Source organism: Suncus etruscus, chromosome 19, assembly GCF_024139225.1.
Source record: "Suncus etruscus isolate mSunEtr1 chromosome 19, mSunEtr1.pri.cur, whole genome shotgun sequence".
Classification (NCBI taxonomy): domain Eukaryota; kingdom Metazoa; phylum Chordata; class Mammalia; order Eulipotyphla; family Soricidae; genus Suncus; species Suncus etruscus.
In genome coordinates, this window is record NC_064866.1 from 9,420,618 (window position 1) to 9,447,045 (window position 26,428).

The following is a 26,428-nucleotide window of genomic DNA, read 5'->3' on the forward strand; positions in this document are numbered from 1 at the left end:
CTGCTGTGCTATCACTCCGGCCCCTATTTTATATTTTCAATACTGTTTCACCACTAGTATTAGTAATCTCCACAACTGTTCTGAGCTCCCTTCTTCTACCTCCTCAGTTCATTGTTTTTTTTGTTTTGTTTTGTTTTGTTTTTGCTGCCTTAGTTCATTGTTCTGTTGCAATATCTCAAGGAAAACTGTCTCCTTTTTTTGTGGGGAGCTACCCCTAATGGTGCTACCCCGATTCCCAGCTTAATACTCATGCATTGCTTCCAGCAGTGCTAGAAATCAAACCCATGCCTCCACACCAAGCATACATTCCAGCCCTTGGTGCTAGGTGCTCTCTGCCCAGCCAAAAATTCAGGGCTTATGGGGACCAGAGTGATAGCTCAGTGGTAGGTCATTTGCCTTGCACACAGCCAATCTAGGATAGACAGTGATTCGAATCCCAGCATCCCATATGGTCCCCCGTGCCTGCCAGGAGTGACTTCTGAGTGTAGAGCCAGGAGTTTCCCCTGAGCGCCACTGGGTGAGACCCCCCCCCCCAAAAAAATTTGAACCGATAGCATAAGGTGGGAGCTTCCTCATGACTGTTCTGAATGACTGTGTTGTTAATTCCTTGCCCCAGATCATGCACAATAAATTAAAAAATGAAAAAAAATGCACTAGTGACTTCACTCTACTTCTCCCTTCAGGAAGTAAAATGAAATTTCTGCAGAAGAAATGAGTTGACTGTCTCCATCCTAAAACAGAAAGTGCCAAAGGAAGCCTTATTTTTTGGAAGAGTCAGAATGCCTGGAGTATTCTACAAAATCCTGGTGCTGCAGCAATCACAGAGAATCGCAGAATCTCCTGAGATTTTCCTGCCACTGTAGTTATCACTGGACAGCTGTTGGGAATAGTCTGGAAAAACAATGTTCTCTTTATTTTGCCTCTGATATTTTTTTTAAGATTTCCCCTTGACCTATGTTGTTGTGTTGGCTGGGGGTTGCACACTTGTCCATGGTGCTGAGACACATGAGATATATGTTTATGAGGTTCTTTTTCTCTTAACTCCAGTATCCAGTACAGTTAGGCTGCAGTAGTCACTGGGGGCTGCACACTTGGCTGTGCTCATATTTTGGTTTGTAGACTACCAGGGTGACATACATTAGTCATAGTGCTCACAGACACTTGAATATGGGACGTTGGGGGGGCCACACACCTTGTTCCAAAGAATGGGGTTCCAAGTGGTAGAGGCCCCAGCACTGTATTTAGTGGGCGTGGGATGGTGCCAGAGAGAAAATTCCTGACCTCACACTCATCAGGCAAATTCTTTGTCTCTTCACTATCTTTCCAGTTTTTCCTCAAGTGGCCTTTTCCATTTGATTCTTGGATTCATTTTTATTCTTTGTGTTTTGTGTTTAGTCAGCAAAGAACCTTGTCATTTACAAGAGGAAGAATGATATTGCACTTACGAAATTGCCATATGATGAACACAGTGCATTAGATACTGGAGGCAAGATAGACGTTGAGAGCCTCTCACATACATGATTATCATCATGAAGATGATGATGGCAGCTTTGAAGCAAAGGAACATGCTCACATGTGTCTTTTTTATTTTTTTGAGGTGCTTATGAGAATCTCACTTACTGGAAATATCTTATTGAATCTCATCAAAGTAAACATCTCACATCTTCTTCACATATGTGCTACTGAATAGTTTGTCCTTGTATCCATGTAAAACTCTGTGGAAAATGTCCATTCAGGGACCTGAGAAATTATTGTTTGTGTGTGTTCACTATATGCCCTGCATTATACTTGTCATCTTATTTTTTGGGGGTGTGTCGGAGTGGGGGGGTGCAGGTCACACCTGCAATACTAAGAAATCACTCCTAGCAGTGTCAGGAGATCATGTGGTGCTGGTAATTAAATCCAGGGCCCTTCAAATGAGGCCATCAGCCACATTCCTGAATCTTAAAAGGTACCTAGAAGAAACTAGAATTTAAGTAGGTAAAGATTTCACCGAGTTATTTAACAGAGCCAAAACTGAAAGCTATAACGATTGCTAAACCAAAAGATGAAGTTGATTTGTTCTGCAGATGGAATTCAGCATCTGAGATTACAGCTACTGAAAAAGTTTTCTTTTGGAAATGGAGGTGTTAACCAGGTTAATCCTGGTTCTGCACTCAGGATTCACTCCTGGAAGGCTGGGAAGACCTTATGGGCTGCCAGGCAAGCACCTTACCTATTGGGACTGGTTTCTCCGACCCCAAAAAAGTTTCATTGTAAGCTCTGCTGTACCAGAGCCATCACTCAGCTCAAATAGTAGGTACCCTGAGTTCTGTCTTGATTATCCTTGGGTTGCTGGACTTCTTGCTCTATTTAAGAGGGAATTCGGAAGATGACTATTTCCTGGGCCATCATCATCTTGATCTCTGATACCTAAATTGGTAGTGGTGATTGGAAAGACTCAGAGAAGGTGCAATTTTCAATGATAAATGTTCCCCAAAATGTCAAACCCCCTCCCCTGGATCATTTTAACTGGCATACAAAATTACAAACTTGACAAAACCGTTTATTAGAACACAATTTGTTGATTTGACAATGTTGTCATTCCAACTCGTTCATTCAGGGTCATGTGGTATCCTCTGAAGCAGACAACATTAAAGACCAGTAGAATTCCTATCGCTGTGGGCCAGGAAAGTTTGAGCTTCTTGCTTTTAGAGAGTGTTTGTTATTGGGGCAGGAGCAATAGTAGTGGGTAGGGAGCTTGTCTTGCATAGGGTCAACCTGGTATTGATCCTTGGCATCCCATATGTTCCCCCTGCTCTACCAGGAGTAATTCCTGAGTGTAGAGCCAGGAGTAAGCCTTGGTATTGTGTGACCCAAAGAGTTTGTGAGCAGCTTGTTACAGTGGGGCTCCTGAAGAACCTCACATATACCCTACCCTCCTGCCCCCAAGATCTCTGAATTCAGACACTCCAACCTGGAGGGAACAGTACACAGAAATCTAATGTCTATAGATGGACCAGGCTGAGGGGTTCTAGGGCAGTGGATGGGTCCTGCCAATCTTTGACAAGACCTTTGCTACCATGGTTGGGGCATGGATGGGGGAATAAGATCTCCCTCAAGCTGCTTTCCTTTTGGTCGGTTTTGTTTTTGTACAGTATTATGTGTTCCAAATATGTTTGTAAAAGAATTGCTCTATTTGTATAAAATGTTGTTTACAGATCTTTTCATGAATAAATATTTTAAAACGGTCTTGGGTCTTTGAATGGATTTTTTGTTTTTAACTTCTAAAGCCATTTAGAAAAAGATATTTTTAAAGCCATTATTTTAAAAGAACTGTAATGGGGGCCGGGCAGTGGCGCTAAAGGTAAGGTGCCTGCCTTGCCTGCGCTAGCCTCGGACGGACCACGGTTCGATTCCCCCGGCGTCCCATATGGTCCCCCAAGCCAGGAGCGACTTCTGAGTGCATAGCCAGGAGTAACCCCTGAGCATTACCGGGTGTGGCCCAAAAACCAAAAAAAAAAAAAAAAAGAACTGTAATGAGCACTTTTGAGAGTTGAATTTTAGCTATGTATTTCAACATCCATCCATCTCATTTCCAGTCCTCCCATCCATACTCCATTACTCATCCCCATCTGCAACTTAACTGGCACATAAAGAAGTTATGTGGGTTGGTTTGAGATCTCATGTTTTCAGTGTTGATAGCAATACCACTTTCCCACATAATCTTGGGGTGAATTTGAATTTGTTCTTGGGCCACACCCAGAGGCACTCAAGGGGTTACTCCTGGCTCTTAGCTCAGAAATAGCCCCTAGGAGACCAGAGAGATAGCACAACAGTAGGGCATTTGCCTTGCATGCTGCCTACCCGGGAGGGACCAGTTGGATTCCAGCATCCTTAATGGTCTCCAAGCCTGCCAGGGGCAATTTCTGAGCGCAGAGCCTGGAGTGACCCCTGAGCGCTGATAGATGTGGCCCAAAAACTAATCAATAAATCATTCAATAAATAAATAAAGTTTTTTTTTAAAAAATCGCCCCTGGCAGGCTGGGGGACCATATGGGATGCTGGGAATCAAACCCGCGCCTGTCCCAGATTGACTGGGTGTAAGGCAAATAAATGCCCTACCATTGTGCTATTCCTCCAGCTCCAAAAATATAAAGTTCTAACTCCTTGTCAAACTGCCACCAGATGGAAGCAAATAAAAGAAGCACAAGAGGGACCAGGGCGGTAGTACAACAGAGAAGCCACTTGCTTTGCATGCAGCAGGCCTGGGTTCAATCCCCCAGCATCCCATATGGTCCCCAGAGCCTGCCAAGAGTGATTCCTGAGCTTAGGGCCAGGAGTAACCACTGAGCACCACCAGGTGTGACCCAAAACCCTAAATAAATAAATGTAGATGGAGAGAGACCAATCAAACCAATTTCTAGATCTAGTTCTTAAAAAGTGCTTTGAACTCCCTTGCAAAATTTCTGACAGACAGCTGGCTTGTGGAAATTAAATTCCACATAGCAACAAATGCAATGTGTAAAAACTGAATTATCTGAGATCCTAGTTTTATATTTTTTTAAATGAAAGACTTCTAAATTTAGGGATATTATCACGTAGGTAGACATTGGGAGATTTTTAAGAGATTAACTATTAGGAGCTGGAGCAATAGCACAGCCAGCGGTGGGGCATTTGCCTTGCACAAGGCCAAATCTGGAAGGACCCGGGTTCAACTCCCAGCATCCCATATAGTCCCCAAAGCCTGCCAGGAGTAATTCCTGATCTCAGAGCCAGAAGTAACCCCTAAGCACCACCGGGTGTGACCCAAAAACCTAAATAAATAAACAAATATACATACATAAATAAATGTAGGTGGAGAGAGACCAATCAAACCAATCCCTAGATCTAGTTCTTAAAAAAATGCTTCTGGGCCGGCGAGGTGGCGCTAGAGGTAAGGTGTCTGCCTTGCAAGCGCTAGCCAAGGAAAGATCACGACTGTGGTTCGATCCCCCGGTGTCCCATATGGTCCCCCCAAGCCAGGGGCAATTTCTGAGCGCTTAGCCAGGAGCAACCCCTGAGCATCAAACGGGTGTGGCCCGAAAAACCAAAAAAAAAAAAAATGCTTCCAAGTCTCTTGCAAAATTTCTGACAGAAAGCAGGCCTGTAGAAATCAAATCCCAAATAGCAACAAATGCAATGTGTAAAAATGGAATTATCTGAGATCCTAGGTTTTTTTTTTGTTGTTGTTGTTGTTTTGTTTTTTTGTTTTTGGGCCACACCCGGCGGTGCTCAGGGGTTACTCCTGGCTGTCTGCTCAGAAATAGCTCCTGGCAGGCACGGGGGACCCTATGGGACACCGGGATTCGAACCAACCACCTTTGGTCCTGGATCGGCTGCTTGCAAGGCAAACGCCGCTGTGCTATCTCTCCGGGCCCGAGATCCTAGTTTTCTGTGTGTGTGTGTGTGTGTGTGTGTGTGTGTGTGTGTGAGAGAGAGAGAGAGAGAGAGAGAGAGAGAGAGAGAGAGAGAGAGAGAGAGAGAGAGAGAGAGAGAGAGAGAGAGAGACTTCTTTTTTTTTTTTTTTTTTTTTTTGGTTTTTTTTTGGGCCACACCCTGTGATGCTCAGGGGTTACTCCTGGCTATGCGCTCAGAAGTTGCTCCTGGCTTCTTGGGGGACCATATGGGATGCCGGGGGATTGAACCGCGGTCCGTCCTAGGCTAGCGCAGGCAAGGCAGGCACCTTACCTCCAGCACCACCGCCCGGCCCCGAGAGACTTCTAAATTAAAAAAAAAAAACAGGACTTCTAAATAAATAAATAAATAAATAAATAAATAAATAAATAAATAAATAAATAAATAAATGTAGGGGAGAGAGACCAATCAAACCAATCCCTAGATCTAGTTCTTAAAATAATGCTTCCAAATCTTTTGCAAAATTTCAGACAGACAGCAGGCCTGTGAAAATTAAAACCCTAATAGCAACAAATGCAGTGTGTAAAAACTGAATGTGTGACCCAAAACCCCTAAAACAGCCAAAAGCAACAAAATAAATAGGAACTAGGCCTCAATTGACAGCAAGCCAAGCCAGGCTGTCAAGTCTGCCCAAAACAAAGATGGAAAGGCGGGCAAGCGCGCCTTCTAACCTCGCAACTGCGCATGCGCCAGGGCGCGTCGCACGTCGACGTGTTGGCGTCATCAGCAGGCGCCGGCGCGTGGGCGGCCTCCGCGCAGGCGCAGAAGGCTGGTGGGCGGCCAGCATGGCGGGCACAGGGCTGGTGGCTGGGGAGGTGGTGGTGGACGCGCTGCCCTACTTCGACCAGGGCTACGAGGCGCCCGGCGTGCGCGAGGCGGTGAGTGGGGGCGTCTGGGGTCCCCAAAATCCCTGGGGGGGGTTGAGAGGGGCGCCCCAGATTGCTGCCCCCATCCAGGCAGAATAGAATGAATGATTCATTTGACACAATTGAATTGTACTAATCATAATGACATAATAGGATCAATAGATAATAAACAGATGTGCTACCTATGATAATGAATTATGAGTATAATGGGATTGTAAGAGTGATCATTGTGTTATCTATTTAATCAGATATGATTCAGATCAGTTAAATACATCATGGGACAGCATCTGTTATGATCATTCAGATAACATAATCATGTTGATCAGGATGCTATAATGTGATTGATATGATGCTGCATTTAGAATACGCTATCTATGATAATGCATTATGAATATCACATGATTGTAATAGTGATCAATATGCTGCCGGGTGTGACACAAAAACCAAAAAAGATAATATATTATACAGAATGATGATGATGATGAAGATATTATCTCTTTTTTTTTTTTCTCTTTTGCTATTTTTTTTCTTTTCTGCTTTTTTGGGGCCACATCTGGTGACACTCAGGGGATTTACTCCTGGCTCTGCACTCAGAAATCATTGCTCCTGGCTGGGGGGACCCTATGAAACACCAGGGATCGAACCCAGGTTCATCCCATATTAGGACATGCAAGGCAAATGTCCTATCGCTTGTGTCACTGCTCCAGCCTCAATCATATTATTATCTCTTCTTAGGCTGCAGCGCTGGTGGAGGAGGAAACCCGCCGTTACCGACCCACCAAGAACTACCTGAGCTACCTGACTGCTCCGGATTATTCTGCTTTCGAGGTAAGGGTGATTCGATGTCTCAGGTGGTAGATGAACCTGGATTCCAATGAGCCTTAACTACAGAGAAGTGGCATGGAAATACACTTTTTTTTTTTTTTTTTGGTTTTGGGGCCACACCCGTTTGACGCTCAGGGGTTACTCCTGGCTATGTGCTCAGAAATCGCCCCTGGCTTGGGGGGACCATATGGGACGCGGGGGGATCGAACCGCGGTCCTTTCTTGGCTAGCGCTTGCAAGGCAGACACCTTGCCTCCAGCGCCACCTACCCGGCCCCGGAAATACACTTTAATATCAGTTGTGTGAGCATGCAACATTGCTACATACAAAAATCATGCAACAAAATAAGGGGGGGGGGGCAGAGAGATAGCACAGTGGTAGGGTGTTTGCCTTGTAAGCAGCTGATCCAGGATGGACGGTGATTCAAATCCCAGCATCTCATATGGTCCTCCATGTATGCCAGGAGCGATTTCTGAGCACAGAGCCAGGAGTGTGGCCCAGATATACAATCAATTAATCTTCCTTAAGGGGTCAGAAATGCAAAATGGAGCAAGGAAAGCCTCTTCAACAAGTGGTGTTGGAGCAACTGGTCAGCCACTTGCAAAAAAGCGAACTCAGACCCCCCCCCCCCCAGCTAACATCATGTATAAAGGTAAAATCCAAATGGATTAAAGATCTCGATATCAGGGCCTGGAGAGATAGCACAGCGGCGTTTGCCTTGCAAGCAGCCGATCCAGGACCAAAGGTGGTTGGTTTGAATCCCGGTGTCCCATGTGGTCCCTCGTGTCTGCCAGGAGCTATTTCTGAGCAGACAGCCAGTAGTAACCCCTGAGCACCGCCAGGTGTGGCCCAAAAACCAAAAAAAAAAAAAAAAAAAAGACCTCGATATCAGATCTGAAACTATCAGGTATATACAACAACACGTAGTTAAAATACTCCATGACGTAGAGACTAAAGGCATCTTCAAGGAGGAAACAGCACTCTCCATACAAGTGGGAACAGATAAACAGATGGGACTATAGTAAGCTGAGAAGCTTCTGCACCTCAAAGGAAATAGTGCCCAGGATACAAGAACCACCCACAGAATGGGAGAAGCTATTCTCCCAATACCCATCAGACAAGGGGATAATAGCTAAGATATACAAGTTACTGACAGAACTTAACATTTAACCCCATCAAAAAATAGGGAGAAGAAATGAACAGAGTCAGGAGTGACCCTGAGCTTTGCCAGGTGTGACCCAAAAACCAAACCAAACTAAACAAAAAAACATGAAAGCTCACAAATATTCTCTCTCTTTCTAACCATTTTATGCCTTGTTGTTATGTGTACAAGTTAGCTGTTCTTTGACAGCAGCAAAACAGGCAAGGCCCTCTCCCTCTTCTGGGCTTCTTACTCTGAGACCCGCAGGAGGGCTTTATGGGTCTCCACAGCCTACTGTACAAAAATGTGTGCATGCCTTCCCAATGCTAGTTCCTTGTATAAGTTCTCAAGGGATCCAGCTTGATAAGTTTTAGTTTAAAACAAATGAACTTGTTTTGTAATATATTAGCTATGGGATGGGTATGTAGCTCAGTGGTAGAGCACAGGTTTTGAGGCCCAGAATTTGTGTCCTCTCCCCTTTTAACACACATAAGCACACCGTGCATGTTGTATGTGTGTAAATGGTGAATATATTGTCTGTGTGTAAAGTCTAAGTTATTGAGCCACTAGAGGGCGTCCTTGGTATCAAAGTAGCTTATTAACCTTGTGTATGTGAGTGGCAAAAGGAATCAACACTAGCCTGCTCATCACTGAAGGTAAGCCTCGGTGACAGATTTGGCAACAATAAAATGTTATCACACAGGAACCAAAAATGAATTAATCAAATATGGTGTTTCTAATAGATTCCCCTTTTTGCATTTCTCAAAAGGGAATTCCCACTGAAAAACATTTAAGGAGCCCTGAAATAAACAAGTTATTACCATTTCAGTGTTAAGGCTAGATGTGCACCCATTTCTAAAACAGTTTAGTTCACATGTGATTGGAGTTTTCCCCTGATTACAGGTAACAGTTAATTAATTAATTTATTTATTTATTGGGCTCAGGGGTCTCAAACTCGTGGCCCGAGGGCCGTTTGCGGCCCCCCATACAACATTTTGTGGCCCTGCCCTAGAGGAATCTTGTTTTGTTTTGTTTTGTTTTAGTTGTTTGGGTCACACCCCCCATGTTCAAGGCTTACTACTGACTTTGCACTCAAGGATCACCCCGACTTTGCCTCCTGTGGCCCCCAGGTAAATTGAGTTTGAGATCCCTGGTAGGGGGATAGCTCGATGGGAGATTACTTGACTTTTGCGTGAGAGACCTTAACTTGTTTCTCAACAGTAAGGAGAGGTAGCTATTAAAATAAAGCCTAGTAGAAATAACTTGTTTATTTGGGAGCCACTACCTATGATGCTCAGATATTACTCTTGGGAGTAACTTCTGCACTCAGGAATTATTCTTGGCAGCTTCAGGGGACCATTTGGGATGTCAAGTATTGAACATGGGTTGACTGTATAAAAAGCAAGCACCTGGGGCCGGAGAGATAGCATGGAGGTAAGATGTTTTCCTTTCATGTAGAAGGTCATTGGTTCGAATCCCGGCATCCCATATGGTCCCCCATGCCTGCCAGGAGCAGTTTCTGAGCATGGAGCCAGGAATAACCCCTGGCACCAAAAACCACACACACACACACACACACACACACACACACACACACACACACACACACACACACACAGCAAGCACCTACCTGCTGACTTATTTCTAGCCCCAGAATAAACACTTTTATTTGTTTGTTTTGGTTTTGGAGCCAGGAATAGCACTGCCAGGTGTGACCCAAAAACCGCACACACACACACACCACACACACACACCCACACACCCACACACACACAGCAAACACCTACCGACCCAAAAACCGCGCGCGCGCGCACACACACACACACACACACACACACACACACACACACACACACACAGCAAGCACCTACGTGCTTTTATTTGTTTGTTTTGGTTTTGGGACCAGAGGTTACTCCTGGCTTTGCAGTTAGAAATTACTCCTGGCAATAATAATAACAATAATAATAATAATAATAATAATAATAGTGATAAAGCGGGGCCGGAGAGATAACATGGAGGTAGGGTGTTTGCCTTGCATGCAGAAGGTTGGTGGTTCAAATTTCGGCATCCCATATGGTCCTCTGAGCCTGCCAGAATCGATTTCTGAGCATAGAGCCAAGAGTAACCCCTGAGCACTGCTGGGTATGACCCAAAAACCAAAAATAATAATAATAATAATAAAGAAATTACTCCTGGCAGGCTCAAGGAGGCCCCATGGGATGCTGGAAATTAAACCTGGCTTGGCCACATACAAGGCTGTTTGCTATGATACCTGGCCCAGAGTAATCTTTTTTGTTTTGGGGCCACACCCAAAGTCACTCAGGAATTATCCTGGCTCTGCACTCAGAACTCATGGGATGCTGGGATCGAACCTGGGTCAGCCATATGAGTTGCTTCGATCTCAGAGTAACATTTTTTTTTAAGTTGCTTATGTGTTTTTGCAGTGATGTGGAGAGGGTTGGACACAAGTCAGACCCAAAAGAGTTCAAGTCAGAGAAACATGTTCTTCTAAAATGCTTTCTCCTTGTCAAAAGAAAATAAAAACAGACCTTGTACTTTTTTTCAATATTACCCAAGTAATGATGTTTACACGGGAGCTAAGTACTGTAATGCTTCCTTGAAAGTTTCTTGTAAATGTATTTAGATACAGACTTTCTTTTAATAGTTTTAGAATGATTATTGAGGAAAAACTGAGCAGAAACTGTTCTGGAAAAAATAATCTTGTCTTTATAGCATAATAGCCACCCTGTGTTTATCTTTTGAATGTTAAGAAAAACTTCGGTGGTAATACAGTTTAATGAATATCCACTGAGATATTCATTCGTTATACGGAAGGTAGGGTGTGTTGTGGCTGAAAACAAAAATGGTTTCAGAACCCTTGTCTTATTCTGACATGCTGCCTGAGACTGAGAATTGCTCCATTTATTAAAACATATAAAAATTTGGGGCCGGGTAGGTGGCGCTGGAGGTAAGGTGTCTGCCTTGCAAGCGCTAGCCAAGGAAGGACCGCGGTTCGATCCCCCCGCGTCCCATATGGTCCCCCCAAGCCAGGGGCGATTTCTGAGCACATAGCCAGGAGTAACCCCTGAGCGTCAAACGGGTGTGGCCCAAAAACCAAAAAAAAAAAAACCAAAAAAAAACATATAAAAATTTATTGAGGTTTTGGTTTGTTTTTTTTTTTTTTTTTTTGGTTTTTGGGCCACACCCGTTTGACGCTCAGGGGTTACTCCTGGCTATGTGCTCAGAAATCACCCCTGGCTTGGGGGGACCATATGGGACGCCGGGGGATCGAACCGCGGTCCTTCCTTGGCTAGCGCTTGCAAGGCAGACACCTTACCTCCAGCGCCACCTACCCGGCCCCAAAGCTGATTTTTTTTTGTTTTTGTTTTTGTTTTTTATTGAGGTTTTATAGTTTACAATGCTGAAGAATGATGCAGTATTTTTTTTCTGTAGACCTTTTAATTTTTGTTTTATTTATTTTTGTTTTGGTATCACAAGTGGCAGTGCCTATGGACTAACCCCTTTTCTCTTTTCGGGCACTCCAGAGGTACATGGGAATCATGCAGTAGTCTATCTGTATTGTATAGATCTTGTCCCACTGTACCATCTCTCCTGCCCTGCCATCAGAGCCCTTTGGAATATGGAAAGCATATGTATGTCCTTTTTTGGCATTTAACCAAGAGAAGACCGGGGAATGGGGTGTGGAGAAACTATTCCATAGAATGGTTAATATAAAATATAAACTCATTTGTTCGGTGACTGCTATTTTCTGATAAGACTTTGGAAGTAATTGTTTTTTCTCTGTCCATCAGACTGACATAATGAGAAATGAATTCGAAAGATTGGCTGCCCGACAACCAATTGAATTGCTCAGCATGAAACGGTAAGTCCTACTTTTTGATTCAGCTGGGCTCAGATCGCTGTTTTTATTTGTTTACTTAATTTAATTTATTGGTAAAATTGTAATGGTCACATTAAAGCATTCTGTTTGTTATTTTATATAGTCCTCCACAGCAATTGGGAAATAGTGCATTGTAATGGAATTTACATTTGAGAATTCCTCATTAGTCACCTACATAGACTGAAACCCAAGTGGAGCCAGAGAGATAGTACAGCGGTAAGGCGTTTACCTTGCATGCAGAAGGTCGGTGGTTTGAATCCTGGCATCCCATATGGTCCCCCGAGCCTGCCAGGAGCAATTTCTGAGCGTAGAGCCAGGAGTAACCCCTGAGCGCTGCCGGGTGTGACCCAAAAACAAACAAAACAAACAAACAAAAAATGATCCCAAGTTACTCTTACACAGGACACATCAGTAAGAGAGTAACACATAGAAAGACACTGGCCTCTCTCCCTTTTCCTGCTCCTTAGTACAAATTTTCTCCTTCCTTGGGCAATGGTGGGGAGTTGGGGAATCTTTACTACTTTATCTGAAATAGAGAATTGGATTTTTTTTTTTTTTTTTTGGTTTTTGGTTTTTGGGCCATACCCGGCGATGCCCAGGGGTTACTCCTGGCTGTCTGCTCAGAAATAGCTCCTGGCAGGCACGGGGGACCATATGGGACACTGGGATTCGAACCAACCACCTTTGGTCCTGGATCGGCTGCTTACAAGGCAAACACCGCTGTGCTATCTCTCCGGGCCCGAGAATTTGAAATTATTTAACAGTGGAAGTTTCTTTCTGCTCCATGAATAGAATAGGAGAATAGGAGAAATAATACACAGCCTGGACTAGAGTTGTTCGAGAGAACTGAATTCTCCATAGACAATAGAAGTGAGGCTGGGAGGACCAGCCCATGATAGGAAGTTTTGCCACAAAGAACACCAAACAACTACCATGACAGTGATAGTTGGAACTGGTCACTCTGGACAAGAACTGGGTGCTGGGTGATAAGTGATAGGCCTGGCACCCCTCATTGACAATAGTACAAATCACAGTGTCAGAAAGGAAGGGAGATAGCATAGTGATAGAACGTTTGCCTTACACGTGGCCAACTCAGGACTGACGGTGGTTCGATTGCTGGCATCCCATAGGTTCCTTCCAAGCCTGCCAGGAGTGACTTCTGAACACAGAGCCAGGTGTAACTCCTGAGTTCCTCTGGGTGTGGCCCAAAAACAAAATAAGAAAAAGAAAAGAAAGGAACGGAAAGAGGGAGAGAATGCCTTCCCCAGAGACAGGCAGTACTGGGGGGGAGTGGGAGTAGGAGAGAAATGGGGGACATTGGTGACGAAAAAGTTGCACTGGTGAAGGGTGGTGTACATTCTGTGACTGAAACCCAACTATGAACATTTCTGTAACGATAGTGCTTAAATCAAGAAATTATTATTGAGGGTCCAGAGAGATATTTCAGTGGCAGGGCGTTTGCCTTGCACACAGCCTCAAATCCTGGCATCCTGTATGCTCCCCTGTGCCTGCCAGGAGCGATTTCCGAGCAGAGAGCTAGGAGTCACCCCTGAGTGCTGCCAGGTGTGGCCCAAAACTCAAAAAAAATTATCAGTCCAGAGCGATGGCATAGCGGTAGGTCATTTGCCTTGCATGTAGCTGACCTAGGATGGACCTTGGTTTGAACACCAGCGTCCTATATGCTCCCCCAAAGCCAGGGGTGATTTCTCAGCATATAGCTAAGAGTAACCCCTGGGCATTACCGGGTGTGGCCCAAAAAACAAATCCAAAAAAAACATATATCATGGGCCCGGAGAGATAGCACAGTGGCGTTTGCCTTGCAAGCAGTTGATCCAGGAACTAAGGTGGTTGGTTCGAATCCCGGTGTCTCATATGGTCCCCTGCCAGGAGCTATTTCTGAGCAGACAGCCAGGAGTGACCCCTGAGCACTGCCGGGTGTGTCCCAAAAAAACAAAAACAAAAAACAAAAAAAATAAAACATATCACCACCGTGATATATAAGCACCACCGTGCTTAGGGCTGACTCTTGTCTATGTTCAGGGATCACTCCTGGAACCATATGGAGTGCTCAGGATCGAACACAAGTTGAGAGGGTGGAGCAATAGCACGGTGGGTAGGGCATTTGCCTTCGCCTGGCTAACCCAGGATTTTGGAGTTTTGTTTTCTCTTTAACAGTGTTTGATGTTTGGAGATCCAGTGGTGCAATCGGTTAGCATGCAGTATTTAAACCGCAGTACATGCAGAACATTTTTTTTTTGGTTTGGGCCACACCCACTGGGGGTTACTCCTGGCAGGCTTGGGGACTGTATGGGATCCTGAGGATCGAACCTGGGTTGGCCAAATTCTAGGCATTTGAAGAGAAGTGTGTGGTTTTAGTCTACTGTTGTTTCATTTCAGATATGAACTTCCAGCCCCTTCCTCGGGACAGAAAAACGACATCACTGCCTGGCAAGAATGCGTGAACAATTCTATGGCCCAGTTAGAGCACCAGGCGGTTCGCATTGAGAATCTCGAGCTGATGTCGCAACATGGATGTAATGCCTGGAAAGTCTATAACGAGTAAGAAGCCTTTGTGAAAGTCTACCTACTCACCCACAGCTTTGCTTGGTTTTCTTAGTGTGGGAAGTTGAGTAGGGGAGTTGGGTTAAAAATTAAATAGCTGGGGACGGCAAGGTGGCACTAGAGGTAAGGTGTCTGCCTTGCAAGCCCTAGCGTAGAACAGACCGAGGTTCAATCCCCCGGCGTCTCATATGGTCTCCCCAAGCCAGGGGCAATTTCTGAGCACATAGCCAGGAGTAACCCCTGAGTGTCAAAAAGGTGTGGCCCAAAAACAAAAACAAACAAAAAAATTAAATAGCTGGGGCCGGAGCAGTGACGCAGCGGTAGGTTGTTTGCCTGCACAGTCGGACTTAGAATGGACCACAGTTCACTCCCCCAGCGGCGGCCCATATGGTCCCCCGAGCCAGGAGCGATAACTTCCATCTAACTTGCGTAACACTGGGCTAGAGTCCTGAATTGATGCCCAAGTTACCCTGGAGGTCTGTATTAACAATTTCGTGGTATGTTCTGTAAGCTGACTTCTGAATATGAATTAGAAAATACTGTGCCATTTCTTCTAAGGGAAATAATATGCAGATGAGTATGTAGATTAAATTCTTACCCGATTTTTGTTTCAGTTTGGGTGCCCCATCCAGCAGTGTTCAGGGCTGACTTCTGGCTCTTCACTCAGGGATCACTCCTACTGGGCTGAGGACCATATGTGGTGCTAGGGATCAGATTTGCTGGGTTAGGGGCCGGAGAGATAGCATTGAAGGTAGTGTGTTTGCCTTGCATGCTGAGTGACGGTGGTTCGAATCCCGGCATCCCATATGGTCTTCCGAGCCTGCCAGTAGTGATTTCTGAGCATAGAGCCAGGAGTAGCCCCTGAGTGCTGCCAGATATGACCCAAAAACCCAAAAAAAAAAAAAAAGTGCTGGGTTAGCTGCTTGCAAGACAAGCTCACTATCACTCAGGCCCTATCTTTAGTTTTATTTAGTTCTGATTCCCTATTTGTAAAAATTTATGACTGGCATCTTTGAATCCTAAAATCCCAAGAATTTCGGGAGAAAAGACCACTGAACCTCATTACAATGTCAAAAACATAGCATAGGCTGGAGAGATAGCATGGAGGTAAGGCATTTGTCTTGCGTGCAGAAGGACAGTTGTTCGAATCCCGGCAGCCCACATGGTCCCCCGAGCCTGCCAGGAGCGATTACTGAACGTAGAACCAGGAGGAACCCCTGAGTGCTGGTGGGTGTGACCCAAAAACCTAAAAAAAGAAAGAGTCTTGATTTATATTTAGTCTAAAGGAATTTAGTAGTAGAGATTGAGTAACTCATATTAGCGAGCAAGAAATTTTTTGTTTTGTTTTGTTTTGGGATTTTGGGTCACACCGGGCAGTGCTCAGTAGTTACTCCTGGCTCAGAAATCGCCCCCAGCAGGCACGGGGGATCATATGTGATGTTGGGATTCGAACCACCGCCTGCTGCATGCAAGGCAAACACCTTACCTCCATGCTATTTTGTCAGCCCCATTACAAGCAAGAAATTTGAATTACAAGATAAGTCAGGAAACTATTGATTCTGAGGTAGAGATAGTGGATCCCATGGGACTGGAGCATATAGTACAGCATGTAAGAATTGACCTTGCGGGCCCGGAGAGATAGCACAGCGGCGTTTGCCTTGCAAGCAGCCGATCCAGGATCAAAGGTGGTTGGTTCGAATCCCGGTGTCCCATAGGGTCCCCTGTGCTTGCCAGGAGCTATTTCTGAGCAGACAGCCAGGAGTAACCCCTGAGCACTGCCAGGTGTGGCTCAAAAAAAAAAAAAAAAAAGAATTGACCTTGCAGCAGTCAACCCAAATTTGATCCCCAGCATCCTCTGAAATTGACCAGGATTGATCCCGAACACCAAATACCAAGAAAAGTTCACTCAACACTGTAGGATAATGTATGCTGGCACTGTGTTTGTGTGTGTGTGTGTGTGTGTGTGTGTGTGTGTGTGTGTGTGTGTGTTTTTATTAGGAAATTGTTAAAAAAAAAAAAGGGGGGGGCGGGGAATGATAGCACAGTGATAGGGTGTTTGTTTGCCTTGTACGCTGCCAACCCGAGACAGACCTGGGTTCGATCCCTAGCATCTGGTATTTTCCCCTAACCCTGCCAGGAGCAATTTTTTTTTTTTTTTGGTTTTTGGGTCACACGCAGCATCACTCAGGGGTTCCTCCTGGCTCTACGCTCAGAAATCGCTCCTGGCAGGCTCGGAGGACCATATGGGATTCCGGATTCGAACCACAGACCTTCTGCATGCAAGGCAAATGCCCTGCCTCCATGCTATCTCTCTGGCCCTTTCTAGCTTCTTTATGAAAAAAAAAAAAAAGACAGTAAAAGTTTAAGAAATCGGGCCCGGAGAGATAGCACAGTGGCATTTGCCTTGCAAGCAGCCGATCCAGGACCAAAGGTGGTTGGTTCGAATCCCGGTGTCCCATATGGTCCCCCGTGCTGCCAGGAGCTATTTCTGAGCAGACAGCCAGGAGTAACCCCTGAGCATCGCTGGGTATGGCCCAAAAAAACAAAAAAAAAAAAAAAAAAGAAAAAAAAGTTTAAGAAATCAAAATATCAACAAAGTACCTGGCTCTTCGAGCATTTACTGTGGATAGCAGCTATAGACAGACTGCAGCTGTAACACCTGTGTTACCTTGACCCAGTTAATCTTTGCGAGCTTAATTTCCTTGTGTATGGGTTGTGGATAATCACGCCTAACATTCCTGAGAATTAAATCCACTGATGTTTGTGGAATCATGGGCTGTTTGACACAGGGAGATCAAGGAGAACTATTTCTTAGAAGTACTTGTATCAGGCCCGAGAGAGAGCGCAGCGGTAGGGTGTTTGCCTTAGACGCTGAAGGATGGAGGTTAGAATCCCGGCATCCCATGTGGTCCCCCGAGCCTGCCAGGAGCGATTTGATTGCTGAGCGTGGAGCCAGGAATAACCCCTGAAAGCTGCCAGGTGTGACCCGAAAATAAAAACAAAAAGAAAGAAGTACTTTTATCAACTGAATGTTTGCTTTTTTTTTTTTTTTTTTTATACTTTTTTTTGGGGGCCACACCCATTTGACGCTCAGGGGTTACTCCTGGCTATGAGCTCAGAAATCGCCCCTGGCTTGGGGAGACCATATGGGACGCCGGGGATCGAACCGTGGTCCGTCCTACGCTAGCGCTTGTAAGGCAGACACCTTACCTCTAGCGCCACCTTCCCGGCCCCTGAATGTTTGCTTTTACTTGTAGCTCTGTAACATGAGTATTTTGTCTTTTATTTCTTAGAAATCTCGTTCATATGATTGAACATGCGCAGAAGGAGCTCCAGAAGTTAAGGTAAAATATTTTTCCCCTCTTTAGAATAAAAATCAAATAACAGTTTTTAGTAGAGTGTACAGTAAAGCCAACAAACAGCCTGTAGTGGATCTGGCGTTGGATCGCCCTACACCCAGTGGAGGAGAAAGAGATCTCAACCAGGTCATTTGAATATATACATTTTCAGACAGTAAAAAGATACTTCCAGAGGTGCAGCACATTGTTGAATTTTTTTTGGTTTTTGAATCACACCCGGTAGCGCTCACTCCTGGCTCCACGCTCAGAAATCGCTCCTGGCAGGCTCGGGGGACCATATGGGATGCTGGGATTCAAACCAATGACCTTCTGCATAAAAGGCAAACGCCTTACCTCCATGCTGTCTCTCTGGCCCACATTGTTGATTTTTATTTGGGGAATTTTGTATGGTATCTGGGGGAAAGGTTGGGGCTATTAGACTGATAGTACAGTGGGTAGAGCATTTATTTGCCTTGGCACTCGCACCTGACCCAGATTTGATCCCCTGCACTCTCTATGGAGCCCAAACAACTCCTGGAGTGATTTCCTGAGTGCAGAGTCAGGAATAACCCTTGCACAACTCCAGGTGTTGCCCCGAACCAAAAGAAAAACAAATCGATCTTAACCTCTCTCTGCCATGTCTCCTCCTGCTGCTTCTTGCTGAAACCCTTTGAATACAGTCTTTCCTGCACCTCAGAAAAAACAAATGAAAAGCATAAATTGAACTTAAGGCCTCGAATATGGAAGGCAAATGATCTCCCACGAATCAGGCCCTGCCGTGTCTGCTCTGTGTAAGGAAGCCTGAGTTCTCTGAGCACTGCTCATGTGACTTAGATTGGTTTCTTGCTATGTATGCATATATAGCCAAGAGGCTGGAAGAATACCCCTCAAAAACTGAATAGTTATTAGTGGGAAGCTACACATGTGGCACCTCTGATTTTGGGTTTTTTTTTTTTTTGGGGGGGGGGGTCACACCCGGCAGCGCCCAAGGGTTCCTCCTGGCTCTACACTCAGAAATTACTCCTGGCAGGCTCGGGGACCATATGGGATGTCAGGATTTGAACTGCCTTCCTTCTGCATGCAAGGCAGACACCTTACCTCCATGCTTTCTCTCTGGCCCCTGGCACCTCTGATTTTAATGTATGTTTGGATCTGTGTTTTCATGAGCATGTCTTATGGAATTGTTGTGTTCTATTTGGGGGGCGGGGGTTGGATTTTAGTCTACATCCAGCGATGTTCAGGGTCTCCTCCTCACTCTACTCTCAGAAACTAGTCCTGGCAGGCTTAGAGGACCATACGGCCTGCTGGGGACCAAGCCCAGGTCGCCCTACGTATGCGTGGCAGGCACTTGCCCCACTCTACTAGTTCTCTGGCCCTCTTGTTTTGCCTTTGGGGACCACCTTCAGCAGAGCTCAGCAGTTACTCCTGGTGGAACAAACCCAGGACTGCCACGTGCAAGCAGATGCCCCACCTGCTATACTATATCTCCAGCCCTTGTGAAATTCTATGCGGATGAAAGTTTTTCTTGCCTTCTTTGGTCACATAAGAGGATTGTTTGTTTGGGGGTCACACCTGGCTGTGCTCAGGGCTTACTCCTGGCTCTGTGCTCAATCATTGTTTCCAGAAAGCAAACCTGGGCCAGATGCATGCTGTGTCAGAAATTGAACTGACAGTGGGTGCTTCAAAACTGAGTATTAAAAAGTGAACCCGGGCCTGGAGAGATAGCACAGCGGCATTTGCCTTGCAAGCAGCCAATCCAGGACCAAAGGTGGTTGGTTCGAATCCCGGTGTCCCATATGGTCCCCCGTGCCTGCCAGGAGCTATTTCTGAACAGACAGCCAGGAGTAACCCCTGAGCATTGCCGGGTGTGGCCCAAAAAACAAAACAAACAAACAAAAAAAAACTATGTACTCTCTCTCACTGGGCCCCTCGTTTTGTTTCCGGGCCATTCCCTGCCGTGCTTGGGTCATGTGCAGTGTCGGGAGTTGAACCTGGGCTTCCGGAACACAAAGCTCTTTTGCCCTTTCTGTTTGTTTGGGGCCATACCCCAGTGCTAAGGCTTATTCCTGGCTCAGGGATCACCCTTGACAGGGCTCGGGAACCACACAGGGTGCCAAAGATCAAACCTGGGTCAGCTACATGCCAGTTCAATACCATATATCTCTGGCTCCTAACCTCAGCCAGGTAAGCTGTTTCCTTGGCCTCTGTTTAGGAGATTTTTAAATTTAAAAAAAGTGGGAGGGGTTGGAGGGTGGTACAGCCGCCGTAGAGCATTTGCCTTGCATGTAGCTGACCTAGGACGGATCACGGTTCAATCCCCATATGGATCACGGTTCAAGTCCCATATGGTCCCCCAAGCTAGGAGTGATTTCTGAGCACAGAACCAGGAGTAACCCCTGAGCGTCACCGGGTGTAGCCCAAAAACAAAAAAAACAAACAAACAAAAAAAAAGAAACTGGGAGAAAGTTAATTCCTGGAATTAGTATATAACTGCTGCTTTCAAGGACTTAAGCATGTATTGATTGATGATCTGTTGATTTTTCTCTTGCTAAAATGCATTTGTTGTATAAATAATTCTGTCCAGGAAGCATATTCAAGATTTAAACTGGCAGCGGAAAAACATGCAACTCACAGCTGGGTCTAAATTAAGAGAAATGGAGTCCAAGTGAGTATCCACCGTTTCATTATTTTACTATTCTTTACAGTGCTCAGTACATTGGTGAGGACTTATAAGTCAGAATAGAACTTCAAACTCCAGTTCCTGTTCATGTAATTTCTGTACCCTTGACATATCTCCATCATTCTGCATAGACTTTTTTGTTGTTGTTGTTTTTGGGCCACACCCGGTGACGCTGAGGGGTTACTCCTGGCTATGCTTTCAGAAATTGCTCTGGCTCAAGGGACCATATGGGACGCCAGGGATTGAACCCAGGTTCTCTGAGGCGTAGAGCTCTGGGTTCTAGTGCCTGTGCCACAAGAAATAGAAGACGAAGTAAGGCATTTCAGTGGGCATCTCAGGTTTTGTCTCTGATCTTCCCCTTCCCCTTAAGGGTGTTCTTCTAAAGCCTTGGGCTTATAAACAAACCAAACCAGAAAGTGGATTCATTCTTAAGAGTTGCAGTTTTCGGGCCCGGAGAGATAGCACAGCGGTGTTTGCCTTGCAAGCAGCCGATCCAGGACCAAAGGTGGTTGGTTCGAATCCCGGTGTCCCATAGGGTCCCCCGTGCCTGCCAGGAGCTATTTCTGAGCAGACAGCCAGGAGTAACCCCTGAGCACCTCTGGATGTGGCCCAAAAACCAAAAAAAAAAAAAAAAAAAGAGTTGCAGTTTTCAGAGAAGGGGAAGAGACCAGTGATGAAAACGATAATTATCAATATTCGAAACCCTGGTAAAAAAAAAAAAAAAAAAGGGCCCGGAGAGATAGCATAGCAGTGTTTGCCTTGCAAGCAGCCGATCCAGGACCAAAGGTGGTTGGTTCGAATCCCGGTGTCCCATATGGTCCCCCGTGCCTGCCAGGAGCTATTTCTGAGCAGACAGCCAGGAGTAACCCCTGAGCACCGCCGGGTGTGGCCCAAAAACAAAAAACAAAAACAGAAACAAACAAAAAAAAAGAGTTGCAGTTTTCATTCATTTTTATTCCCTTAAATAGGACATAAGACATTTGCTTTTCCACCTTTTCCTTCCCTTACTGTTTCTGTGCTGACTGGGGCTTCCTTGTTAGGGTCTGCCTTCTTCAGTTGTGCACGTACCACTGAGGGATCCCCTTTTCTGGGAATAGGTTCACCCATCTTTTACTGGTACCCTTGGAGTATAGAGCCCACACCTAGCTGTGAGGAAACCAAAAATTGCTTAAGGTGACAGGTCACAGACAGCAGAGCCCTGCCATGCCAGCATCAGGACTCCCCGCCTGAACTTGCCAGGCTGACATTTTCTAAGCCACTGAATTATCCCCTGGCCAACCCATTTTTGTTTCTTAGTTTTTTTATGTTTGAGTTTTGGATTTTTGCTTTGTTTTCTTTTTTAATTTTTTATTTAAATGATTGTGATTTTAAAAGTTATTCATAATTGGGTTTTAGACATACAGTATTTCAGGACCACACCCACCACCAGTGTTAGCCTCCCTCCTCCAATATTCCCAGAGTCCTATGCCACCATCCCCTCCCCAGCCTGCCAGCAAAACAGACACATTTTAAAGTTTGGGTGTTAGAGTTTCATGATTTCATTGTTGTTGACTCTAGCTTGGACATTTAGTTCTGTCCTTTCTTTTTTGTTTGTTTGTTTTGGTTTTCGGGTCACACCCGGCAGCGCTCCTGGCTCTCTGCTCAGAAATTGCTCCTGGCAGGCTCAGGGGACCATGTGGGATGCCGGGATTCGAACCACTGCCCTTCTGCATGCAAGGCAAACACCTTGCCTCCATGCTATCTCTCTCGTCCCAGTTCTGTCCTTTCTTTTTTGGTTTTTGGTTTTTGGACCACACCTGGCGGTGCTCAGGGGTTACTCCTGGCTCTATTCTCAGAAGTCGCTCCTGGCAGGCACGGGGGACCATATGGGACACTGGGATTCGAACCAACCACCTTAGGTCCTGGATCAGCTGCTTGCAAGGCAAATGCTGCTGTGCTATTTCTCCGGGCCCAGTTCTGTCCTTTCTTAACACCACCAGTGCATCTGACACTTCCTTAGCTCCTCTCTCCCATCATTTCATATGTGTCTTTCTCCTCCACTCTGTTTCACCTTTCTTGGTTTTTGTTTGTTTGTTTTTGTTTTGTTTTGTTTTGGTCACACCCAGCAGCATTCAAGGGTTATTCCTGGCTCTATGCTAAGAAATCGCTCCTGACTGACTCAGGTGATCATATGGGATGCTGGAACTCAAACCAAGATTTGTTCTGGGTCAGCTGCATGCAAGGCAAACGCCCTATCGCTGTGCTATCTCTCCAGCCCCAACCTTTCTTGTTTTTATTAAAGTTTTATGGCATAAAAGTTTATGGATGGGGCCGGGAAGGTGGCGCTAGAGGTAAGGTGTCTGCCTTGCAAGCGCTAGCGTAGGACGGACTGCGGTTCGATCCCCCGGCGTCCCATATGGTCCCCCCAAGCCAGGGGCAGGCGATTTCTGAGCGCATAGCCAGGAGTAACTCCTGAGCGTCAAACGGGTGTGGCCCAAAAACCAAAAAAAAAAAAAGTTTATGGATGAGGGACAAATCACTGTGGTTTACATAGTTGCTCATAATACATTTATTCCTGCTGTTCCATGTTCTAACACCAATCTCACCCAGTGTAAAATTCCTCCACCATTGTCCCTGGATTCCCACCCATTCCCAAGCATGCCCCCTTGGCAGACACGAAATAATTGACATTAAATAGCTTGTTTATAACTAAGTGGTAAAGGAATTAATCGGGGAAAAAACTACAAGAAAAGAAAATTTGTGAAAATTACTATATTGCAGTGCAATCCTTGTCATTGTCTAGCAGGGGTCCTCAAACTTTTTAAACAGGGGGCCAGTTCACTGTCCTCAGACCATTGGAGGGTCTGACTATAGTAAAGACAAAACTTATGAACGAATTCTTATGCACACTGCATATATCTATTTTGCAATGAAGAAACAAAACAGATACAAATACAATATGTGGCCCATGGGCCATAGTTTGAGGACCACTGGTAAAGGTTTGCTAAGCTGTTGCTAGTTACTAATTCTATTACTGGTTTTGTTATCCTTATGTGGCTTTGATGCTACTTTGACATCAAGTTTGGTGTGTTACTATTAGGATGTCAGTATTGAAAAATTTGGAGGTGTCGTTTTGTGCTGCCATGCATGTACCAAGAATTCTTTGTTCTGTGCCAGAGAGCTAGCACAGCGATAGGGCATCTGCATTGCACATGGCCCATCTAAGAAAGACAGTGGTTCGAATCCCACCATCCCATATGGTCCCCCGTTTCTGCCAGGAGCAATTTCTGAGTGCAGAGCCAGGAGTGTTACCCCTGAGTGCCGCTGGGTGTGAAGAAAAAAAAAAGAATTTTCTGTTCCGTGGCTGATATGGCTGCAGCTATGGGGTGTGGCTGTGACTACCAAGGGTTATAGAAGTATGAAAAGGTGGGAGAGGGGAGTAGGCACTGCCCACAGTCTGACAGAGCCCTGGAGATTTCAGCCCAACTACCAGTGAACCTGGAGTTTCTGGCCAGTTAGGCAGAGATCAGTAGTAAAGCAGCAAAGTTGGGACACTGGCATAGTAGAAATTATAACCTTTTGTTTTGTTTTGGCCACACCCGGTGACACTTAGGGGTTCCTCCTGGCTCTGCACTCAGAAATCGCTCCTGGCAGGTTTGGGGGACCATATGGGATGCTGGGATTCGAACCACCGTCCATACTGAATTGGCTGTGTGCAAGGCAAACTCCCTACCGATGTGCTAGCTTTCCGGCCCCAGAGATTATGGTTTGTGGATGCTATCAAGGCTTCCACAAGGAAGGGACTTGGCCTGCCCCTCCTAAGAATGCCCCAGTTTTCAACTGCAAGGCTAGGCTAATATACCCAAGATTTTTCATTGCTTGTTTTACATCCTTTAAGAATAAAATAAATCCAGGGGCCAGAGAGATAGCATGAAGGTGGAGTGTTTGCCTTGCATGCAGAAGGTCGGTGGTTTGAATCCTAGCATCCCATATGGTCCCCCGAGCCTGCCAGGAGCAATATCTGAGCGTAGAGCCAGGAGGAATGCCTGAGTGCTGCCTGGTATAACCCAAAAAAAAACTAAAAAGTAAAATAAAATAAATCTGGATCTGGCCAATAAGCAGACAGGGTAAGGCATGGCCTCCCAACATGTTTTTTGATTCTTGTAGGAGGAGGACTCCAAATTTCCTTAATAATGCATTTCTGTTTTTTCTTCTTCGCTGACATCCTTTTTTATTTTATTTGGAGGAGGCCACACTCAACAACAATACTGAGATTCCTCCCAGCTTAGTGCTCCTGATTAGTTCTAGCAAGGTTCAAGGAACCATGTTGTGCATAAGCTCAAATCCTGGGCTCCAACATGCATACAAAGATATGCTCCAGTTTTCCCCCCACCCCTTGGTTTTTGGGCTGCCCCCACTTCGCTCAGGACTTAACTCCTGGCTCTCTGCTCCAGGTTCACTCCATAGGCCCCCAAAATAAAACAGAAAAACCCTGAAAGTTGCTATTACAGCCCAAGCTGAAAGTTTACGTACAGTAATCTCTTCGTTGAGAAATTTCAAACCGTGTTTCGTTTTTTATTGCTTCCGTAGTTGGGTCTCTCTGGTAAGTAAGAACTATGAGATTGAAAGGACTATAGTACAGCTAGAAAATGAAGTCTTTCAAATGAAGCAGCAGCATGGAGAAGCAAACAAAGAAAACATCCGGCAAGATTTCTGAGAAGACAAGTGAATTTGTCTTGAGAGAAATCCACGTTCCTGCTTTCCTAGAAGACCAAGGAAAGATCTGGGCTGTGAAGAACAACAGAGTCTTGTGGAAAGCACAACTGTTAAATGTTTCGAAACCAAGAGATGTGTGAACTGTTACTTTCCGGTTTTATATTAGCAGATATAAAAACTTGAATTTGATTTCTGTTTCTTTTGGTTGTTTTTGTTTGCTTATGTTTTTGTTTTCCAGGATGAGGCTTTGAGCCTTAAAATTTCGGTGATTTCAAAGTAAATGTGTTTTAAACCAACTTTATATCATAGAATCAATTTTTTTGTTTTGGGAGCAGGTTTGGGGCCTCACCCAGCAATATTCAGTGATTTTGTGGGACAAGATAGCAAACTACTCTGGTCAACTACATGGAAGGCAAGGGCCTTATCTGTGTGGTTTCTCCAGCCCCTGTCCGAAAAAACAACAGCAGCAAGATCCTGTTGTTTTTTTTTGTTTTGTTTTTTTGTTTTTTTGTTTTGGTTTTTGGGCCACACCCGTTTGACGCTCAGGGGTTACTCCTGGCTATGTGCTCAGAAATCGCCCCTGGCTTGGGGGGACCATATGGGACGCCGGGGGATCGAACCGCGGTCCTTCCTTGGCTAGCGCTTGCAAGGCAGACACCTTACCTCCAGCGCCACCTACCCGGCCCCAAATTCAGCTCTTTTTTTTTTTTGGTTTTTGGGCCACACCCAGTAACGCTCAGGGGTTACTCCTGGCTATGCGCTCAGAAGTCGCTCCTGGCTTGGGGGACCATATGGGACACCGGGGGATCGAACCGCGGTCCGTCCAAGGCTAGCGTAGGCAAGGCAGGCACCTTACCTTTAGCGCCACCGCCCGGCCCCAAGATCCTGTTATTGGAGGAATAAAGATCTGAAACAGGGACTGGAACAATAGTACAATGTTAAGACACTTTACTTGCAAGAGGCCAGCCTGGATTCCTTCTCCAGC

At 45.4% G+C, this 26,428-nt stretch overlaps 2 protein-coding genes across 3 annotated transcripts in view; both read left to right on the forward strand.

Annotated features, from left to right (window-relative positions):
- DENND2C (DENN domain containing 2C) overlaps positions 1-767 on the forward strand; it is a 55,920-nt gene extending 55,153 nt beyond the window's left edge. For both annotated transcript variants that reach the window (XM_049765671.1, XM_049765672.1), the window contains one exon: positions 684-767. In XM_049765671.1, coding sequence (XP_049621628.1) covers positions 684-715 — 32 coding nt within the window. In that variant the 3' untranslated portion in view covers positions 716-767. The remainder of the gene's footprint in view (positions 1-683) is intronic.
- Positions 768-6,201: 5,434 nt separating this feature from the next.
- On the forward strand, positions 6,202-25,632 carry BCAS2 (BCAS2 pre-mRNA processing factor). The gene is made up of 7 exons (XM_049765805.1): positions 6,202-6,314; positions 7,038-7,130; positions 12,080-12,150; positions 14,566-14,727; positions 18,024-18,074; positions 20,653-20,733; positions 25,318-25,632. The coding sequence occupies exons 1-7, from the start codon at positions 6,222-6,224 to the stop codon at positions 25,442-25,444; spliced, it is 678 nt and encodes a 225-aa protein (XP_049621762.1). The 5' UTR covers positions 6,202-6,221; the 3' UTR covers positions 25,445-25,632.
- Positions 25,633-26,428: the final 796 nt, after the last annotated feature.